At 43.6% G+C, this 19656-nt stretch overlaps 1 protein-coding gene across 1 annotated transcript in view; it reads left to right on the top strand.

The window, feature by feature from the left end:
• LOC311038025 (mucin-5AC-like) overlaps window positions 1–19656 on the top strand; it is a 63363-nt gene that overhangs the window by 26734 nt on the left and 16973 nt on the right. Inside the window, exons 18-33 of the mRNA XM_084047320.1 lie at window positions 616–868; window positions 1544–1596; window positions 2884–2984; window positions 3115–3266; window positions 3402–3543; window positions 7032–7142; window positions 7623–7802; window positions 8642–8881; window positions 9759–9915; window positions 10663–10791; window positions 11769–11919; window positions 12041–12084; window positions 12201–12404; window positions 12767–18193; window positions 18970–19277; window positions 19404–19572. Of these exons, the coding sequence (XP_083903446.1) occupies window positions 616–868; window positions 1544–1596; window positions 2884–2984; window positions 3115–3266; window positions 3402–3543; window positions 7032–7142; window positions 7623–7802; window positions 8642–8881; window positions 9759–9915; window positions 10663–10791; window positions 11769–11919; window positions 12041–12084; window positions 12201–12404; window positions 12767–18193; window positions 18970–19277; window positions 19404–19572 (7821 nt within the window). The remainder of the gene's footprint in view (window positions 1–615; window positions 869–1543; window positions 1597–2883; window positions 2985–3114; window positions 3267–3401; window positions 3544–7031; window positions 7143–7622; window positions 7803–8641; window positions 8882–9758; window positions 9916–10662; window positions 10792–11768; window positions 11920–12040; window positions 12085–12200; window positions 12405–12766; window positions 18194–18969; window positions 19278–19403; window positions 19573–19656) is intronic.

The raw sequence follows: 19656 nt of genomic DNA, 5'->3' as shown, positions 1-19656 counted from the left end.
CACATAAACATTAGGGAAAATACGGATTTCAGAAAGAGGGCTGTGTTTCAATGAAGGAAAACACCCCAGCATCATTATATAGTGGCTGATAGAGGGGAGAAAATGCAAAATATATATATATAAATATTTTTTAAATTTAGGCTTAATGTTCCCTACAATCCCTTTAAGTAAACGGGAGTAATGCACGTATTGTAACAATAATCCAAATCTACTAAGTAATTGTAAAGTAACTAAAGTTTTCAATTAATTGTACTGGACTAAAAGTACAATATTTGCCTGTGAGATGTAGTGGATTGAAAATGGACATACTCTCAAAATTAGTATTCAATGTACTTGGTTACTTTACACCACTGTTTCCCAAACAGCGGGTGGGGACCCATTCTTGGGTCACGGACCCATTTGTATGGGTCACATGTAAATAGATATATATAATAATTATCATTATTTCAAAACATTTTCTGAAATGTAAAAGAAATGTAAAAAAATGTGGATTGCGACACATTGTGAGCTTGTAGATCTGATATTTTCACTAGTTTGGGTCCATCACATTTCTCTTTTGGGGTCTTTTTAACCACTGTGCCTCACACCACTGCTCTTGCCATATCCTCTTCTCAGGCGTGAAGTCCTGCCCCAGCACCATGGTTTACAGCTACAACGTCCCCACCGCCAGGCGGACATGCCGCTGCCTGGCCCAGTCTGACCCCACCTGCTCCGTCGTCTTCTCCCCCACGGACGGATGCGTCTGCCCCGACGGGACGTACCTGGACGACTCCGGGACCTGTGTGCCCCCCGCCAGCTGCCCCTGTTACAACAAGGGCTCGACACTGACGCCCGGCGAAGTCGTCATCAACAAGGACGGCATCATGTGGTACGGACTGTTGAATTCAAAGATTTTAATCCGAAAAAGAAAATCTAAGTGTACATATAGGCCTATCGATGGTGTCTACATGTATATCTATATGGTAGGTCACCATGATATAGGCTCTATTCACAGCAGCCATATTGTGAAGACATTCACAGGTGTTACCAATGATACTAATGAAGGCTCTGTTCCATTCTGGTCAAACAGAGTCAGGGGACTGATATTGTTGCATGTTGGCTCACTGGAAACACTCTGTTACACCAGTGGGTCTACAGTTGGGGTCCAGGGACCCTCATGGGCTTCCAAATGGCCCCTTACAGGTGTGTAACTCTGAGAGTGTACAAATGGAACCAAATGGACCCGTAAGGGTCCATTTGGTTCCATTTGTACACTCTCAGAGTTATGGGGGTCGTGGAAACCACTGTGCTAGACTAAATGGAACAGAGCCTTCATTAGAATCATTGTTAACACCTGTGAAGGAAGTGATAATATGGCTGCTGTGCATAGAGCCTATTCCACCTGTACAGTGAGTGTTATTAGGGATCTGCTGCACACAGGTTTAAGACATAAAAGTATATGATCCCCCGCCCAAAAACAAAAAAGACTATGTATGTACAGTATGTATATAGATAGAGTTTATGTAACGCATACATCGTAATTCATAATTATGTATTCATTCAGCACCTGTAAGATGGGACATCTCAGCTGCCTTGGAGAGCCAGACAAGCAGTCATGTAAGTTTAATGTTTACAAATCAACTGTTCCTCTTTACACTGCACGTGTACACTGACGTTAACTAAACCAATAGGCTCTATGCACAGCAGCCATATTGGAAAGAAATTGGGCTTCTTCTTACTTCCTTCACAGGTGTTACCAATGATACTAATAAAGGCTCTGTTCCATTCTGGTCAGGGTGCTGATAACGTGCATGTTGGCTCACTAGAAACACTCCTTATGGTGGGTGTGTAACTCTGAGAGTGTACAAATGGACCCAAATGGACCCGTAAGGGTCCATTTGGTTCCATTTGTACACTCTTAGTGTTATGGGGGTCCTTGAAAATAAGACAACCACTATACCACACTAAATGGTACTGAGCCTTAATTAGTATAATTGGTAACACCTGTGAAGGAAGTAAGGATTCATTCCCAGTATGGCTGCTGTGCATAGAGCCTATTGATCCATCTAGTGCACATACTGTAGTGAGTTATGTGAGTGCAAAAAAAAAACATATTCCTAATTTTAATGCATCAAAATGATCTGATAACACTTTCAAAATACGTTTCTTAACTAACGACTATAAGATGACTACTTAAAGGTAGGGTAAGTGATTTACTTTGGTTAAATTAAGTGTTAAATAGCTCTATATTCTGATAGTAATCATTGCTATAGAGTGTTTGTTCAGTAAAAGGAGTCTCCCATGTCTCTCCAGCTCTTTATTATACAGAAAATGCATGTTCAGTGCTCTCTCCTGATTGGTTTAAAGTTTGTCACCTACCTGAAAATGTACTATATTCTGTTTACTAAAGAGGTGGAGACCAAACATACGCTCTGTTGCAATGATAACTATCGGAATTTAGTACTTTAACCTTTTTAACAAACAAAACAAAAATACCAAAACAAATCACTTACTCTACCTTTAAAGAAACACAACATGCTTAAATATCCTGTAATTTGTAGATGTTTTAAACCAGTGGTTATCAACCTTTTCTGGACCAGGGCCCACTTGAACATATTGAAAGCATTCGCGGCCCACCCATCTGACACAGCAGCCGAAAGACAGATGGGTGGGCCGTGTGCATTTTCAGAGCATGTTTATTTGAATAATATAGGTAGTATACTGTCAATTCTTATTTATTGTAATCACTTTTTAATATGAATATATCATCATTACAATCTTAGTGTTTGGCCAATTATTTGGGGGTCCCACTTGCAATGCCCTCGCGGCCCACCAGGTTGAGAATCAGCTGCAACCAGCTCTCCACTGAATAACAGCAGGTGTATAACTTTGTAACCCTTGCAGCCTGCAGCCATCCTATGGTGTTCTACAACTGTTCCAGAGTGGGATCCGGAGCCAAAGGTTCTGAATGTCAGAAGAGCTGCCACACTCTGGACGCTGAGTGTGTACGTACACAAACACGCACGCACGCACGCACGCACGCACACACGCACGCACGCACCAAGGTTATCATAGTTAATTATTTCACAGATCTATTCATTCAGATGTTATATTATTTTCTACTTTACCCCCCAGGTGAGCACAGAGTGTGTGTCTGGGTGTGTTTGTCCGTCTGGGTTGGTGTCGGACGGTAAAGGAGGCTGCATCAAGCCAGACGCATGTCCATGCATGCACAACCAGGCCCCCTATCAGCCTGGAGCCAGTATCAAGGTGGACTGTAACACCTGGTAAGAGTCACAGCATGGGTCCTCAAACTTTTTCATGTCAAGGACCCCCAAATTAATTTTGCCACAGACCCCCATCTGAAAATATTTTGTGCCATTCAAGATTTTTCTGTCATTATCTTCTTCCTCCATGCACAGTACCTGTAAGGCAGGTGGCAGGTGGCAGTGTTCCAGCGACCCGTGTTATGGAACGTGCTCGGTCTACGGCGACGGACACTACATCACGTTTGACGGGAAACGCTTCAACTTTGAGGGCAGCTGTGAATACACTCTAACGCAGGTGGGAATAATCTTGTATGCTGCACACTGGCAGATACAAGGCCATAGTCTAACATCCATTTTCAATGGAAGGCAGCCGACGCTACAAACCCGACGTTAGTAGCTGCTACAAAATCAAGTTGAGCTGGCTTCAACTGCAGCTACAAGGCTAAAAATGCACCCAAGTGTTGTTTAACCATTTCCACTCACCTTCTCTCTTCACACAATAGGCTCTATGCACGGCAGCCATATTGGAAAGAAATCGGGCCTCTTTCTTACTTCCTGGTGTTACCAATGATAATAATTAAGGCTCCGTTCCATTCTGGTCATACAGGGTGCTGATATTGTGCGTGTTGGCTCACTGGAAACACTCTGCTACGCCAGTGGGTCTCAAAGTGTGGTCCAGGGACCCTCATGGTTCCTTGAAGGGGGTTCCAAATGGCCCCTTATGGGTGTGTAACTCAGAGAGTGTACAAATGGAATACACTCTCTGAGTTGTGGGGGTCCCTTGAAATTAAAAGGTTTTAGAACCACTATACTACACTAAATGGAACAGAGCCTGAATTAGTATCATTGGTAACATCTGTGAAGGAAGTAAGGAAGAGGCCCAATTTCTCTCCAATATGGCTGCTGTGCATAGAGCCTATTCCTGCTTGTAATGGGGGGGGGGGGTAATCATTTCTGTCAGCCAATTCTCTGTTATTTTAAACCCCAGGCTTTATATTTACGGGGACAGAGCTCTGCTCTGTACACGTATTGTTATTGGCAGTATTCTGTCACTTCTTCTTCTTCTTCTTCTTCTTCTTCTTCTGCCACTTTTCGCAGTTCTGGCTGAACCGCGCTGTCGCTTTTTACGAAACTCGGCCATATGGTAGATGGTCATGAAAAACGATCAAAAAATAATTCTCACAATCTTTCGTCCAAAGGTGGCGCTATAGCACTCAATTGAAAATGCCAACTTTGACCAGGTACAACTCATGCCCTGTTTGACCTACAGCCATGAAACTTGGATACACATATGCGTCTCCTCATGCTGAACAACTTTCACCCTCTGACTTTTGACCTCTGACCTTTAGATCTCCCACCATTTTGAATTATATGAAAAACAGTCATTGGCTCCTAACTTCTGCATTTTTTCACTTATGGAAAATCCGTTGGAAATTTTTATAGGCAGTGGTCCAAGGTTCAAGTGCTAAACGTTTCGTGCAGATTGCTCAAAAATCCCAGGAGGAGATAGATTTTAACTATTACAGTTTTATGAAAATTATTCATCTGTGCCTAAAACATACATGCAGACTCACATTTCTTTGAAACTTTGCAGAAATGTACAGGGTCATTCCAAATATCACTGAAACCAATCTTACTCCAATTGGCCAAAAGGGGGCGCTATAGCAATTTTTTGAAAAGGCAGACTTTAAACAGGCATAAGTCATGCCTCGTTTGGCCGAAAGTCGTGAAACTTGCTTACACATGTGCCTTGACTCATGAGGAACACACGTATCGATTTGACCATTAAGCTCCGCCCATAGATTTTCCGCAATTTTGAGCAGTTTGAAAAATACTTGTTTTTGCCAGTTCTGGCTTAACCGTGCATACGCTTTTTACGAAACTCGGCCATATGGTAGATGCTCATGAAAAACTACCAAGAAATAATTCTCACACTCATTCGTCAAAGGGTGGCGCTATAGCACTCAATTGAAAGTGCCAACTTTGAACAGGTACAACTCATGCCCTGTTTGACCTACAACCATGAAACTTCGATACACACATGCGTCTCTTCATGCCCGACAACTTTCGTGGTCTGACTTTTGACCTCTGACCTTTAGATCTCCCACCATTTTGAATTATATGAAAAACAGTCATTGGCTCCTAACTTCTGCATTTTTTCACTTATGGAAAATCCGTTGGAATTTTTTGTAGGCAGAGGTCCAAAGTTCAAGTGGTAAACGTTTCGTGCAGATTGCTCAAAAATCCCAGGAGGAGATAGATTTTAACTATTACAGTTTTATGAAAATTATTCATCTGTGCCTAAAACATACATGCAGACTCACATTTCTTTGAAACTTTGCAGAAATGTACAGGGTCATTCCAAATATCACTGAAACCAATCTTACTCCAATTGGCCAAAAGGGGGCGCTACAGCAATATTTTGAAAAAACAGACTTTAAACAGGCATAAGTCATGCCTCGTTTGGCCGAAAGTCGTGAAACTTGATTACACATGTGCCTTGACTCATGAGGAACACACGTATCGATTTGACCATTAAGCTCCGCCCTTAGATTGTCCGCAATTTTGAGCAGTTTGAAAAACACTTAAACCCAGGATTTTTCAGCTATTTGCGTGAAACTGTATCATCTGTGTGATCTCCTTTTTCACAGTTACTTGTCTGTTGGGCCAATGGCGTCTCCCTTAAATGAATGCCTCACAATCTCAAGGTTGCCAGTTCAAGCCTCACTTGATGTAGACTTAATATAAGTTGAATTGCAAACAACATGACTGTATCAATGAATACATGTGCAAATGGTAAAGATAACCTGAAATGCTTATTTGAGAGTACGTTTTTTACGTATGACATACTTCATTCTGAAAATAGCTGATCTACAATCTCACAACTTTTCATGGTTTGTGAGCTTGTAGATCGGCTACTTTCATTAGTTTTGGTTCTGAGGAGATGTACAATTTCTTCATTGGTAAATGGCTTGTGAACGAGTGATCTTAGTGTTAGTGAAACAGGGGCTTGGTTCATGAAAGAAGGCAAGAGTTTATGATCTTCAACAGACAATATCAGCCTGGACAAAGCTATAGCACTATAGGTAGTGTTGCAGCCTATTAGTCTGAAGGTTGAGAGTTCGAATCCTGTTAATGGCAGTAGGTTGAGATGTCCAATCAAACCATTATGTTTCCATCTCTCTCTCTCATCAATCTATTGTTTCCATGTCACTCTCTCTCTCTTCAATCTATTCCGTTTCCATGTCTCTCTCTCTCTCTATTCACTGGCCCCGTATTATCGCTGCTTGCAGCTATATTTTCCTTTATATTTGTCTTTCTTGTCGGACACTTGCTGACGTCAATGAGCGTGTTGATTAACGCTTCAACATGCAAGCAGTGACAGATTATAATATGTTGCTTTGTATCCTTGTATCTTTTGTAGCTGCCAGTTTGAGATCTTGGTTTCCTCTAATGTCCGCTTATGTTATCTAATGTTCTCTAATGTTCTCTAATGTTCTTTATTGTCCTCTAATGTTCTCTAATGTTAATTGTTCTCTAATGTTCTCTAATGTTCTCTCTATTGTTCTCTAATGTTCTCTAATGCTCTCTAATGTTCTCTATTGTTCTCTAATGTCCTCTAATGTTCTCTAATGTTCTCTAATGTTCTCTAATGTTCCCTAATGTTCCCTAATGTTCTCTATTGTCCTCTAATGTTCCCTAATGTCCTCTAATGTTCTCTAATGTCCTCTATTGTTCTCTAATGTTCTCTATTGTTCTCTAATGTTCCCTAATGTTCTTCAGGACTACTGTGGCAGTCAACAAGCCAATGGCAGCTTCAGAGTGATCACTGAGAACGTTCCCTGTGGAACCACAGGAACCACCTGCTCCAAGTCCATCAAGATCTTCCTGGGGGTAAAATTACACCTTTGTCTTAAAAAAAATAAAAAAAATAATAATCTAAAAAGATAATCAATATAATAACATGTGCAATCATCATGTATCCAAATAATGATGAATATGAGTGGGATATGAATGGGAAACAAAGGAAGGGTGATACTATCACTGTACATCAGTGATTCTCTTTCTCCCTTTTACACCCAGTTTGATATGCATTAGGCAAAGGATCCCGATTTGATAGGCCTATATTTCTTTTTTTTAATCTCTGGGATCCCAATCATGAATCAAATCATCAGTGTTTATTTAACTCTGAGAGTGTACAAATACTTCTTTTAGAAACATTAGCATCATATAAAGGTGTGTGGAAAACGTGCTGCCATGAGACTGTGTGAAAATAAATTATAAAAATAAATGAATAAATACATAAATAAATACAAAATAAAAATACATTAAAAAGCAGCAGGATTCACCCATTGCATGTATTTGTGTCCTTAGGACTCAGAGTTGCAGCTAAGTGACGGCAGCTACCAGCTGGTCCACAGCGGCGGGAACCAGACAGTCCCGTTCCACGTCAGTTCTTTAGGAATCTACCTGGTGGTGGAGGCCGACAACGGACTCATCCTCATGTGGGACAAGAAGACAAGCATCTTCATCAAGATCACACCAAAATACACGGTACACTAACCACCTAATAGTCAGCTTGAGGTACAGTACAGCAACCGCCTAGTAGTCAGTACAGTAACCACCTACTTTGACCTCACTTTGAGAACCACTGAATTAGAGAACTGTAAAGCAGTTCAGAATTCTGATCAATCAGGCCAATATAAGCCTAAACTAACTTAAAGGGATATTTCACTTTATAACATGTTTGGGGTCATTTAAACGTCTACTTTGTGAGCACCCCAGGCAGTTTTTAAGTTGCTTGATTCAGTATTTAGAGTGATGTGATTTTATCTGACACGCCCCCTTCCTATACCAACCCATTGTAACTTCAAATAATAATATTGTCCTTCAAATGCATGAGGGGGCCGTATTTTTTCAATTCATATTTTCATTTATAAAATGATAAAATAAATCAATTGTAAAAACGCCCCTCACACATTAGAAGGACAACATCAGTCACCAGAACTAAATATATCATGGTTAAAATGGAGTTTGAAGTTACAATGGGTTGGTATAGGAAGGGGACGTGTCTGATAACATTAATATCAAACTGTATCTAGATATTGAACCAAGCAACATAAACACTGCCTGGGGGTGCTCACAAAACCCTGGGTAGGTGTTAAAATGAGCCCAAAAAGTTTGAGTTTGAAAGTGAAACACTTTTTCGGACAGAAAAATGGGCTCTCGGACCAATGGGCAGAATTTAGAACCCCTTTTTGTACTTCCTGAAAAAGTAACAGTTTTATAAATTCAAGGTTTCCACCCAACAACGACAAATTATGCCAGGTTAGGGTTCATGATCATTCATTCCAAATGACATAAATTGTTTTGTTTCCTTCCCCCATACGCAGGGTCATTTGTGCGGTCTGTGCGGTAACTACGACGGCAATGGCAACAACGACTTTGCCACCAGGAGTCAGGCGGTGGTGGTGAGCCCCGTGGTGTTTGGAAACAGCTGGAAGCGGTCCAGCAGCTGTCCGGACGCCGCGGCCAACAGGAGTCCGTGCTCCGCCAACCCGTACCGGCTGTCCTGGGCCCAGAAACAATGCAGCCTCATCCAGGGCAAGGTCTTCTCCGCCTGCCACGCCGTGGTACGTTGTCTGGGTGAAATTCAGTGATGGAAGAAGTGCTCACATGTTTTACTTAAAGGAGTAGTTCACCCCCCAAAAATACTTATTTTCTATCAAAAACACACCCCATGAAGCCTTGAATTCACTGAGATGTTTTGGTCGCATTCCTGAGCCAATAATTTGAGGACCGTGTCGTCGGTCAATAGGAGACACAAAAGGTCATCAAATGATGTATTGTCTCTTATTGTAGGCTTTTAAGCCAAACACGATAATTCTCGTGTTTGCAAATACACCTGTCGAGTGCCATGAACGAGAATTCAGATGTTTCAAAAGAAAACTTTCTTCCGTCCTCTCCAATGATAGGATCTGGAGAAAAAGCTCCACATCTCCATATCTTTTTACCGTGGTGAAAACAAGCCAATTTTTACGTGCGATCACTCTGCAATGGCGGATCGCGTTAGAAATATTATTGTTCCAGTCGTTAGTCGGGACCCTCGACCATCGCGCGCACTTTGTTTACATCCGCATCCTCGTGGAGGCTTCTACAGCTCTAAACAGATCACCGTAAGCGGTAAGAACGGTGGCACTGGATGTACCCTGTTTAAAAAACCTCTGGCTCTTGATTTGTTAAGTAGCAGCTATACAGTAGATTCCCTTATGGAGTAGCCTATAACTGGCCCGTATACTGTACTGGTAGAACGGCATTTGTACCAGCAGTTGTCATTATTAGATTTGTCGGTGGGTTCTGTAATATCTCAGAGCAAAGCCCATGCGGTACACGCCCTAACCACTCGGCTATCGGGTGATTCCTGTCACCCCCAGACTGTAGCTTGTACAGACATGCTATATATTATCTCAGAATTATATCTAAGGGGACTAAATTATGATTTGTCTGTAGGTGGATCCCACTCCGTACCATGATGCGTGCGTGTTTGACTCGTGCGCCTGCGACACCGGTGGAGACTGCGAGTGTTTCTGCACGGCTGTGTCTGCGTACGCTGAAGCATGCAATGCAGCTGGTGTATGCGTCGCATGGCGAACTCCCAGGATCTGCCGTGAGTATACTTCCACCATGCTGATTTAACCGCTGGTATTTAACCAAAGGTACACACAGTAAAAACCTGAGTGTAAGTAAAAGGGATAGCATTTCACTTTCAAACATGTTTGGGGGTATTTGAACGTCTACTCAGACTTTTTTTGTGCACCCCAGACCCCAGTTTTAAGTTGCTTGATTCAGTATTTCGATATTTGATATTCATTTGATCAGACACGCCCCGTTCCTATATAAACCCATTGTAACTTCAAACACCATTTTAGCCATGATTGATTCATTGAAAACACACTTCCTTGGTATTTTTTTCATTTTTTTTTTCACATTTATTCTATTTATTCATTTTTTCATTTTCCCTAAAAAATAAATATGTGAAGTTATAAAAGTTATAAAAACATCCCCTCACAAGTTAGAAATAATATAGAACCAGGGGTGTGTGTTTCCAATGAATCTATAATGGTTAAAATGGAGTTTCAAGTTTACAATGGGTTTATATAAGAAATACTTAATCAAGCAACTTTAAAAAAAAACTGACTGGGGTGCGGGTGCTCACAAAAGCCTGAGTAGGCGTTCAAATGACCCCAAAAGAAAGTGAAATATCCCTTTAACAACTGAGAGAGTACAAATGGAACCAAGGATCCATGTGGCTGTGGATTGGGTTTCAAGAACCTCACATTTTGTGTTGGAACACCAGGCTGAGCTTGTAAAAGTCCAGCAGACTAATACTAGCAATACTATTTGTGTTTTTCAGCTCTCTTCTGTGACTACTACAACCCCCCTGGTGGATGCGAGTGGCATTACAAACCATGTGGATCTCCTTGCCTGAAGACCTGCAGAAACCCCTCAGGAACCTGCTCTTCACAGATACCTCCGCTAGAAGGTACTTTGTGCAATATACCTCCTCTAGAACAGTGTTTCTCAAACTTTTACATTTCAAGGGCCCCCTTAACTTTGACAGTGTACAAATGGAACCAAATGGACCTGTTAGGGTCCTTTTGGTTCCATTTGTATACTGTCAGAGTTACAGACTTTTAAGGGTCAATTCAGAACCCCCTCAAGGAATACTGAGAGTTCCCGGACCCCACTTAAAGAACCACTACTTTATAGAACTAGGTTTGGGCTGCTACTTGGCCATCACATCTAGAGTTCGGGCCGCTACATGGCCCTCACCCCTATATCACACCGCCAATCCGACCTATATGCCCATATATAGATCCCTGATGTCATCAGTATATGCCCATGGAGATCTCTGGATCTGTTTGTCCTTGTCCCTTGTATGCCTCATAAATGGAGATCCCTGATGTCCATATATGCCTAGATATATGGACATATCGGTCAGATCGGCGGTTCTGGACAACCGCATATCCGAACGACTTGGCGGCGGGACCTTCGATGGCGTGCGCCGAGTTTGAAGTCGGTCGGTCCCATAAATGTGCACGACCAAATACGGGCATAGCCGTTGGATCTGTGGCTCTGGACAACCGGATTTCCATGATACACCTATATATGGGTGTGTCGGTCAAATCGGTGATTCTGGACAACGCCTATCTGACTGACTTACAGTAGTAACCATAACGACCGGAGTTCTAAGTTAGCCATACCCAAATGTATATGGATCCTTATATGATTTGTTTGATCGCCTACAATCATTGTAGAGATTGAAAATAAATGTACAGCCTTTCTATGTTTGACATGAAGCTATCCTGAAAGTAATTACCGCAGTGTGTCGCCTGCGTACCCTCCCCTACGCCACAAGATGGATTCAAGCCAGTTAGCCAGATAACTAATCAATATAAAACGGTATGAATGCACCGGGATTGAATCCAAGGATTTCACTGTGTCTTGTTTTCCTAATAGGTTGCTATCCAAAATGTCCTCCCGCTCAACCCTACTTTGATGAGGATTCCATGAAATGTGTGACAAAGGGACAATGCGGCTGCTACGACCAGGACAGGGAACACTACAATAACGGCGACAACGTACCAACGACGGAGAACTGCCAGACCTGGTAGGCCCAAACACCCACTACCATTGTCACTTACACATCTCTGTTAGACACATCCAAAAATGAAATCTGAGAATACACCTTTTATGTTTTGTTGTTGTTGTCGTTTTTCCCTCTCCTGAAGCGTTTGTAATTCCTCTGCCATCGAATGCCATCCTGATGCCCAAGGTATGGACGCATTACTACTCATTGAAAACAAAGTTTTTTTGTTGGGAAATAGGGAGGGCAGGTTCAAAGTGGTTAACATGCTGCTGATAATATACCATATGTGTTCCACGTTACAGAATGTTATTGTACATACAATCAGAAGAAATATCCCCCTGGCCAAACCATTTACAACACAACAGATGGACACGGTAACTGCATCATAGCTGTCTGTGGGGCCGATGGTACCATTCAGAGGACGGTCTACCCGTGTGCAACAACTCCGTCACCAACCTCTACGACTCTACCTCCCACCACGTTTGTCTTTACAACAACCACACCACGTATGAGACATTTTTACTACTGTTAAAGGAGCTTCACCCATTTTCAACCTTATCTTTGTATAATTCATTATAAGATGGCACCATTTCTGTCTACTCCCTCTGGGTCTCATGGGAGTAAAGTGGATAGTTCAGAAACCTGCCTACCAATGACGTCATCAATACAAAATCAAAGAAAAGGTTTGAAATCTGGTTTGAAATGTCCAAACCTGCCTAACGACGATGTCATTGGAGGAAGGTTTCTGAACTGGGCTCAGCCCTCCTCTGAGATACAGAGCGAGTTAACAGGAATGGTTCCAGTTATATTACCTAACGACAGAGTGTCAAACATAACAGATGACCAACACCTGCATTGTGTTTTTCAGCTTCCACAGTAACACCAAATTGCAGTGAATGCTCATGGTCACCGTGGTTTGACACCAGCTTCCCCACGCTTGGAAATCCCGGAGATGTTGAAACCTACCAGAATATCCGAGCGGCAGGACACTCCGTCTGTGGTAAACCCAGTCACATCCAATGCAGAGCGGAGAAGTTCCCCAACATGACCATAGGGGACGTGGGTCAGGTGGTACAGTGTGACCCGGCCAAAGGACTGACCTGCAGGAACCAGGACCAGCCGGGTCCGCTGCAACTCTGCTTCAACTACCAGGTCAGGGTTTACTGTTGTGACTATGAAGCCTGTTCGACGACACCACCAACTACAACAAACCCAACCTCAACTACAACAACGCCACAAACTACAACACTAACCACTACAATTACTTCTCCTACAACTACTACAACAACGACACCAACTACAACACTACCTACTACAACGACATCCCTTACTACAACTACACCACTGACTACAACAACAAAATACCACCCTACCACCACCCCAACCACAACCTCAACTACAGCAACAACATCATCAACTCCTACAACGGCCTACTGCACTGTGTGTAAGTGGTCCAGCTGGATCAATGTGGACTACCCAAAGTTTGGAGGCATTGGGGACAACGAAACAATCCAAAACATAATCAAGCATGGCTATGATATCTGTGAGAATCCAGTGGCAGTGGAGTGCCAGGCTACTGGCGCAGTTGGAGCTCCAATATCTCAGGATGTAATATGCAACAACGAAGTTGGGCTGTTATGCCGGAATGACAAACAATTTCCCCCCATATGTTCAGACTATGAGATAAAAGTGAAGTGCTGCAAGACCGTGAACTGTGAAACAACAACACTTTCTACCACAACGACAACCCCTACCACTACCCCGACCACAACCTCAACTACAACAACGACAACCCCTACCACTACCACGACCATCACTCCAACTACAACAACGACAACCTCTACCACCACCCCGACCACACCAACGACAACCCCTACCACCACCCCGACCACAACCTCAACTACAACAACGACAACCCCTACCACCACCCCAACCACAACCTCAACTACAATAACGACAACCCCTACCACCACCCCGACCACAACAACGACAACCTCTACCACCACCCCAACCACAACCTCAACTACAATAACGACAACCCCTACCACCACCCCGACCACAACCTCAACTACAACAACGACAACCCCTACCACCACCCCAACCACAACCTCAACTACAATAACGACAACCCCTACCACCACCCCGACCACAACAACGACAACCTCTACCACCACCCCAACCACAACCTCAACTACAACAACGACAACCTCTACCACCACCCCAACCACAACCTCAACTACAATAACGACAACCCCTACCACCACCCCAACCACAACAACGACAACCTCTACCACCACCCCAACCACAACCTCAACTACAGCAACAACATCATCAACTCCTACAACGGCCTACTGCACTGTGTGTAAGTGGTCCAGCTGGATCAATGTGGACTACCCAAAGTTTGGAGGCATTGGGGACAACGAAACAATCCAAAACATAATCAAGCATGGCTATGACATCTGTGAGAATCCGGTGGCAGTGGAGTGCCAGGCTACTGGCGCAGTTGGAGCTCCAATATCTCAGGATGTAATATGCAACAACGAAGTTGGGCTGTTATGCCGGAATGACAAACAATTTCCCCCAATATGTTCAGACTATGAGATAAAAGTGAAGTGCTGCAAGACCGTGAAATGTGAAACAACAACAACACTTTCTACCACAACGACAACCCCGACCACAACCTCAACTACACCAACGACAACCCCTACCACCACCCCGACAACAACAACGACAACCCCTACCACCACCCCGACAACAACAACGACAACCCCTACCACCACCCCGACAACAACAACGACAACCCCTACCACCACCCCGACAACAACAACGACAACCCCTACCACCACCCCGACAACAACAACGACAACCCCTACCACCACCCCGACAACAACAACGACAACCCCTACCACCACCCCGACAACAACTACAACAACCCCTACCACAACGACACCACCTACAACACCAACTCCTACAACTTCAATCTGCCATGGTCAAGTAACTTGTTACTGGTCAAGTTGGATAAATCTCCACAAAGCCACCCCTGGTCCTGAAGGTGGAGTCATTGAATCCATGGATGACATAATTTCTGCTGGTCATAACATCTGTTCAGCTCCAGAAGACATCCAATGTAGAGATACTCTGTCCCAGCATGCTCAAAATGTGACTTGTACACCACAACGTGGTTTTTCATGTTTCAACTACAAACAACTGTCACAGCAGTGTGACGATTATCAGGCCAGAGTCAAATGTTGTCATTGTACAACAACGACAACCCCTACCACCACCCCAACCACAACCTCAACTACAATAACGACAACCCCTACCACCACCCGAACCACAACCTCAACTACAACAACCCCTACCACCACCCCAACCACAACCTCAACTACAATAACGACAACCCCTACCACCACCCCAACCGCAACCTCAACTACAATAACGACAACCACCACCCCGACCACAACCTCAACTACAACAACCCCTACCACCACCCCGACCACAACCTCAACTACAACAACGACACCAACTACAACACTAACCACTACACCAACTACAACCATTACTACAACTACTACAACATCAACAACCACACCTACTACCCCAACAGAAACAACACCAACTCTTACAACTCCAATATGCCTTGGTGAAGTAACTTGTTACTGGTCAAGTTGGATAAATCTCCACAAAGCCACCCCTGGTCCTGAAGGTGGAGTCATTGAATCCATGGATGACATCATTTCTGCTGGTCATAACATCTGTTCAGCTCCAGAAGACATCCAATGTAGAGATACTCTGTCCCAGCATGCTCAAAATGTGACTTGTACACCGCAACGTGGTTTTTCATGTTTCAACTACAAACAACTGTCACAGCAGTGTGACGATTATCAGGCCAGAGTCAAATGTTGTCATTGTACAACAACGACAACCCCTACCACCACCCCAACCACAACCTCAACTACAATAACGACAACCCCTACCACCACCCCAACCACAACCTCAACTACAATAACGACAACCCCTACCACCACCCCAACCACAACAACGACAACCTCTACCACCACTCCAACCACAACCTCAACTACAGCAACAACATCATCAACTCCTACAACGGCCTACTGCACTGTGTGTAAGTGGTCCAGCTGGATCAATGTGGACTACCCAAAGTTTGGAGGCATTGGGGACAACGAAACAATCCAAAACATAATCAAGCATGGCATTGACATCTGTGAGAATCCGGTGGCAGTGGAGTGCCAGGCTACTGGCGCAGTTGGAGCTCCAATATCTCAGGATGTAATATGCAACAACGAAGTTGGGCTGTTATGCCGGAATGACAAACAATTTCCCCCAATATGTTCAGACTATGAGATAAAAGTGAAGTGCTGCAAGACCGTGAAATGTGAAACAACAACAACACTTTCTACCACAACGACAACCCCGACCACAACCTCAACTACACCAACGACAACCCCTACCACCACCCCGACAACAACAACAACAACCCCTACCACCACCCCGACAACAACCACGACAACCCCTACCACCACCCCGACAACAACAACGACAACCCCTACCACCACCCCGACAACAACAACGACAACCCCTACCACCACCCCGACAACAACAACGACAACCCCTACCACCACCCCGACAACAACTACAACAACCCCTACCACAACGACACCACCTACAACACCAACTCCTACAACTTCAATCTGCCATGGTCAAGTAACTTGTTACTGGTCAAGTTGGATAAATCTCCACAAAGCCACCCCTGGTCCTGAAGGTGGAGTCATTGAATCCATGGATGACATAATTTCTGCTGGTCATAACATCTGTTCAGCTCCAGAAGACATCCAATGTAGAGATACTCTGTCCCAGCATGCTCAAAATGTGACTTGTACACCGCAACGTGGTTTTTCATGTTTCAACTACAAACAACTGTCACAGCAGTGTGACGATTATCAGGCCAGAGTCAAATGTTGTCATTGTACAACAACGACAACCCCTACCACCACCCCAACCACAACCTCAACTACAATAACGACAACCCCTACCACCACCCCAACCACAACCTCAACTACAACAACCCCTACCACCACCCCAACCACAACCTCAACTACAATAACGACAACCCCTACCACCACCCCAACCACAACCTCAACTACAACAACCCCTACCACCACCCCGACCACAACCTCAACTACAACAACGACACCAACTACAACACTAACCACTACACCAACTACAACCATTACTACAACTACACCAACAACTACTTCAACATCAACAACCACACTTACTACCCCAACAGAAACAACACCAACTCCTACAACTCCAATCTGTCTTGGTGAAGTAACTTGTTACTGGTCAAGTTGGATAAATCTCCACAAAGCCACCCCTGGTCCTGAAGGTGGAGTCATTGAATCCATGGATGACATCATATCTGCTGGTGATAACATCTGTTCAGCTCCAGAAGACATCCAATGTAGAGATACTCTGTCCCAGCATGCTCAAAATGTGACTTGTACACCACAACGTGGTTTTTCATGTTTCAACTACAAACAACTGTCACAGCAGTGTGACGATTATCAGGCCAGAGTCAAATGTTGTCATTGTACAACAACGACAACCCCTACCACCACCCCAACCACAACCTCAACTACAATAACGACAACCCCTACCACCACCCCGACCACAACCTCAACTACAACAACCCCTACCACCACCCCGACCACAACCTCAACTACAACAACCCCTACCACCACCCCGACCACAACCTCAACTACAACAACGACACCAACTACAACCCTAACCACTACACCAACTACAACCATTACTACAACTACACCAACAACTACTTCAACATCAACAACCACACTTACTACCCCAACAGAAACAACACCAACTCCTACAACTCCAATCTGTCTTGGTGAAGTAACTTGTTACTGGTCAAGTTGGATAAATCTCCACAAAGCCACCCCTGGTCCTGAAGGTGGAGTCATTGAATCCATGGATGACATCATATCTGCTGGTGATAACATCTGTTCAGCTCCAGAAGACATCCAATGTAGAGATACTCTGTCCCAGCATGCTCAAAATGTGACTTGTACACCACAACGTGGTTTTTCATGTTTCAACTACAAACAACTGTCACAGCAGTGTGACGATTATCAGGCCAGAGTCAAATGTTGCCACTGTCAACCAGTCGTAGTAACAGTCGGAGAAACTACACGTACCCAACCTACCAGTCCCCAAGTATGTAGCTGCCATCATAATGGAGCAAGCTTTTCTGTTGGTAAGTTCAGTTATGCTTGTTGTTATTTCCTGTCATATACATTATGTTACAATGTTGAATGTTAAAAGTAAACTTGGCCAAAGTTTCAAATAATTCAGACTGCTCTGAACGCCAGGTTTTTTCTACCTGTGAAGCTGACAGTAACTTGTGACAGAACTCTTTGGTCATCTTCTTTGCCTACATTGCTTCTACAAGGTTCTCATCCATTAAAAAAAAAGGAATTTGGCCAGTCAGAAGAAAGTGTGTTTTAGACTTAACTTGGCTTTTTTCAGATAGAGGCTGAACTGAAGGGCTGCATAACGAGTCATAAAGTCGTTTTAAGCTACAGTAAATAAGGATTGATATACCTTTTAATATGTTTCATGTGAATCATACAAAGCTACTCTACTGGAGTCCCATAAGAATAATAATATAGGTGCTGGACACAAGCTTATACGGTCCCTCTTAACTAAATGTGTTCCTTAATGTGGTTACTTTAACCCACTACTGTACAGTAGGATTTGTGGTCGAATACACACTCCTGCGGAAGAGTTGAAATGATTGTCTTATCTAACATCAAACATTTATTTTGTCTTAATTAAAATATACGCATAAGAGGTATTAAAAATTGTGTTGTATTGTAAAATTGTATTCCACTGTGTGTGTGTGTGTGTGTGTGTGTGTGTGTGTGTGTGTGTGTGTCATACAGCATTAATACCACAGCTCTATTCTCATCTAATAAGCGTTCGGTGCCACTGATCTATTTAATCGATTGTCCCTCCCAATACCGTCTTTAGGTTCGGTCGTCTACAACGTGTCTGATCAGGCTGGCTGCACTTACACGGGTTACTGCAATGACAGCTGTCAAGTAGAGATCCGCAGCTACACCTGTCAAACCACAACAACTACAACTACAACAACCACAGCTTCTACTACCACGCCCCGACCTACAACTACGACTACACCAACCACAACTTCTACTACCACGCCTCGGCCTACAACTACGACTACACCAACCACAACTTCTACTACCACAACTACGACTATATCCACCACACCCTACTACCACAACCCGAACTGCACCAAAACTCATCCTCACCGAGAGGTAAATAGCGGCAATTGAGAACCGAAGTCTGACCTCACTGGGTTATTTTATTACCATTGAAAATACCATAGTGTCTCAATATAAAATATTGTATTGTGTGTCATTGTGATTTGTTCCCAATTACAGAGCGGTGAAAGTTGGCTGGAAAACAAGTGTCTCAGAGCGCATTGTTTCAACCAAACGATCACTTATGAGCCCTTAGGCAATGACTGCCCCGATAAACCGGTGTGTGCAAACGGATTCCCTTCTGTCCCCGTCAATTCGTCTGGGTGCTGTGATCAGGAACAATGTCAATGTAAGTCCTACCTGTTACCAGGGACAATCTTTAAACAGGGCAGCTTTTTTGTTTTTGCTTTTTAGCCCTTTTTCTCCCCAATTT

Source organism: Gymnoscopelus microlampas (assembly GCF_963454915.1).
Source record: "Gymnoscopelus microlampas genome assembly, chromosome: 21".
NCBI lineage: Eukaryota > Metazoa > Chordata > Actinopteri > Myctophiformes > Myctophidae > Gymnoscopelus > Gymnoscopelus microlampas.
The sequence above is the reverse complement of the archived record's forward strand: the minus strand, read 5'-3'. Positions and strand labels throughout refer to the sequence as shown.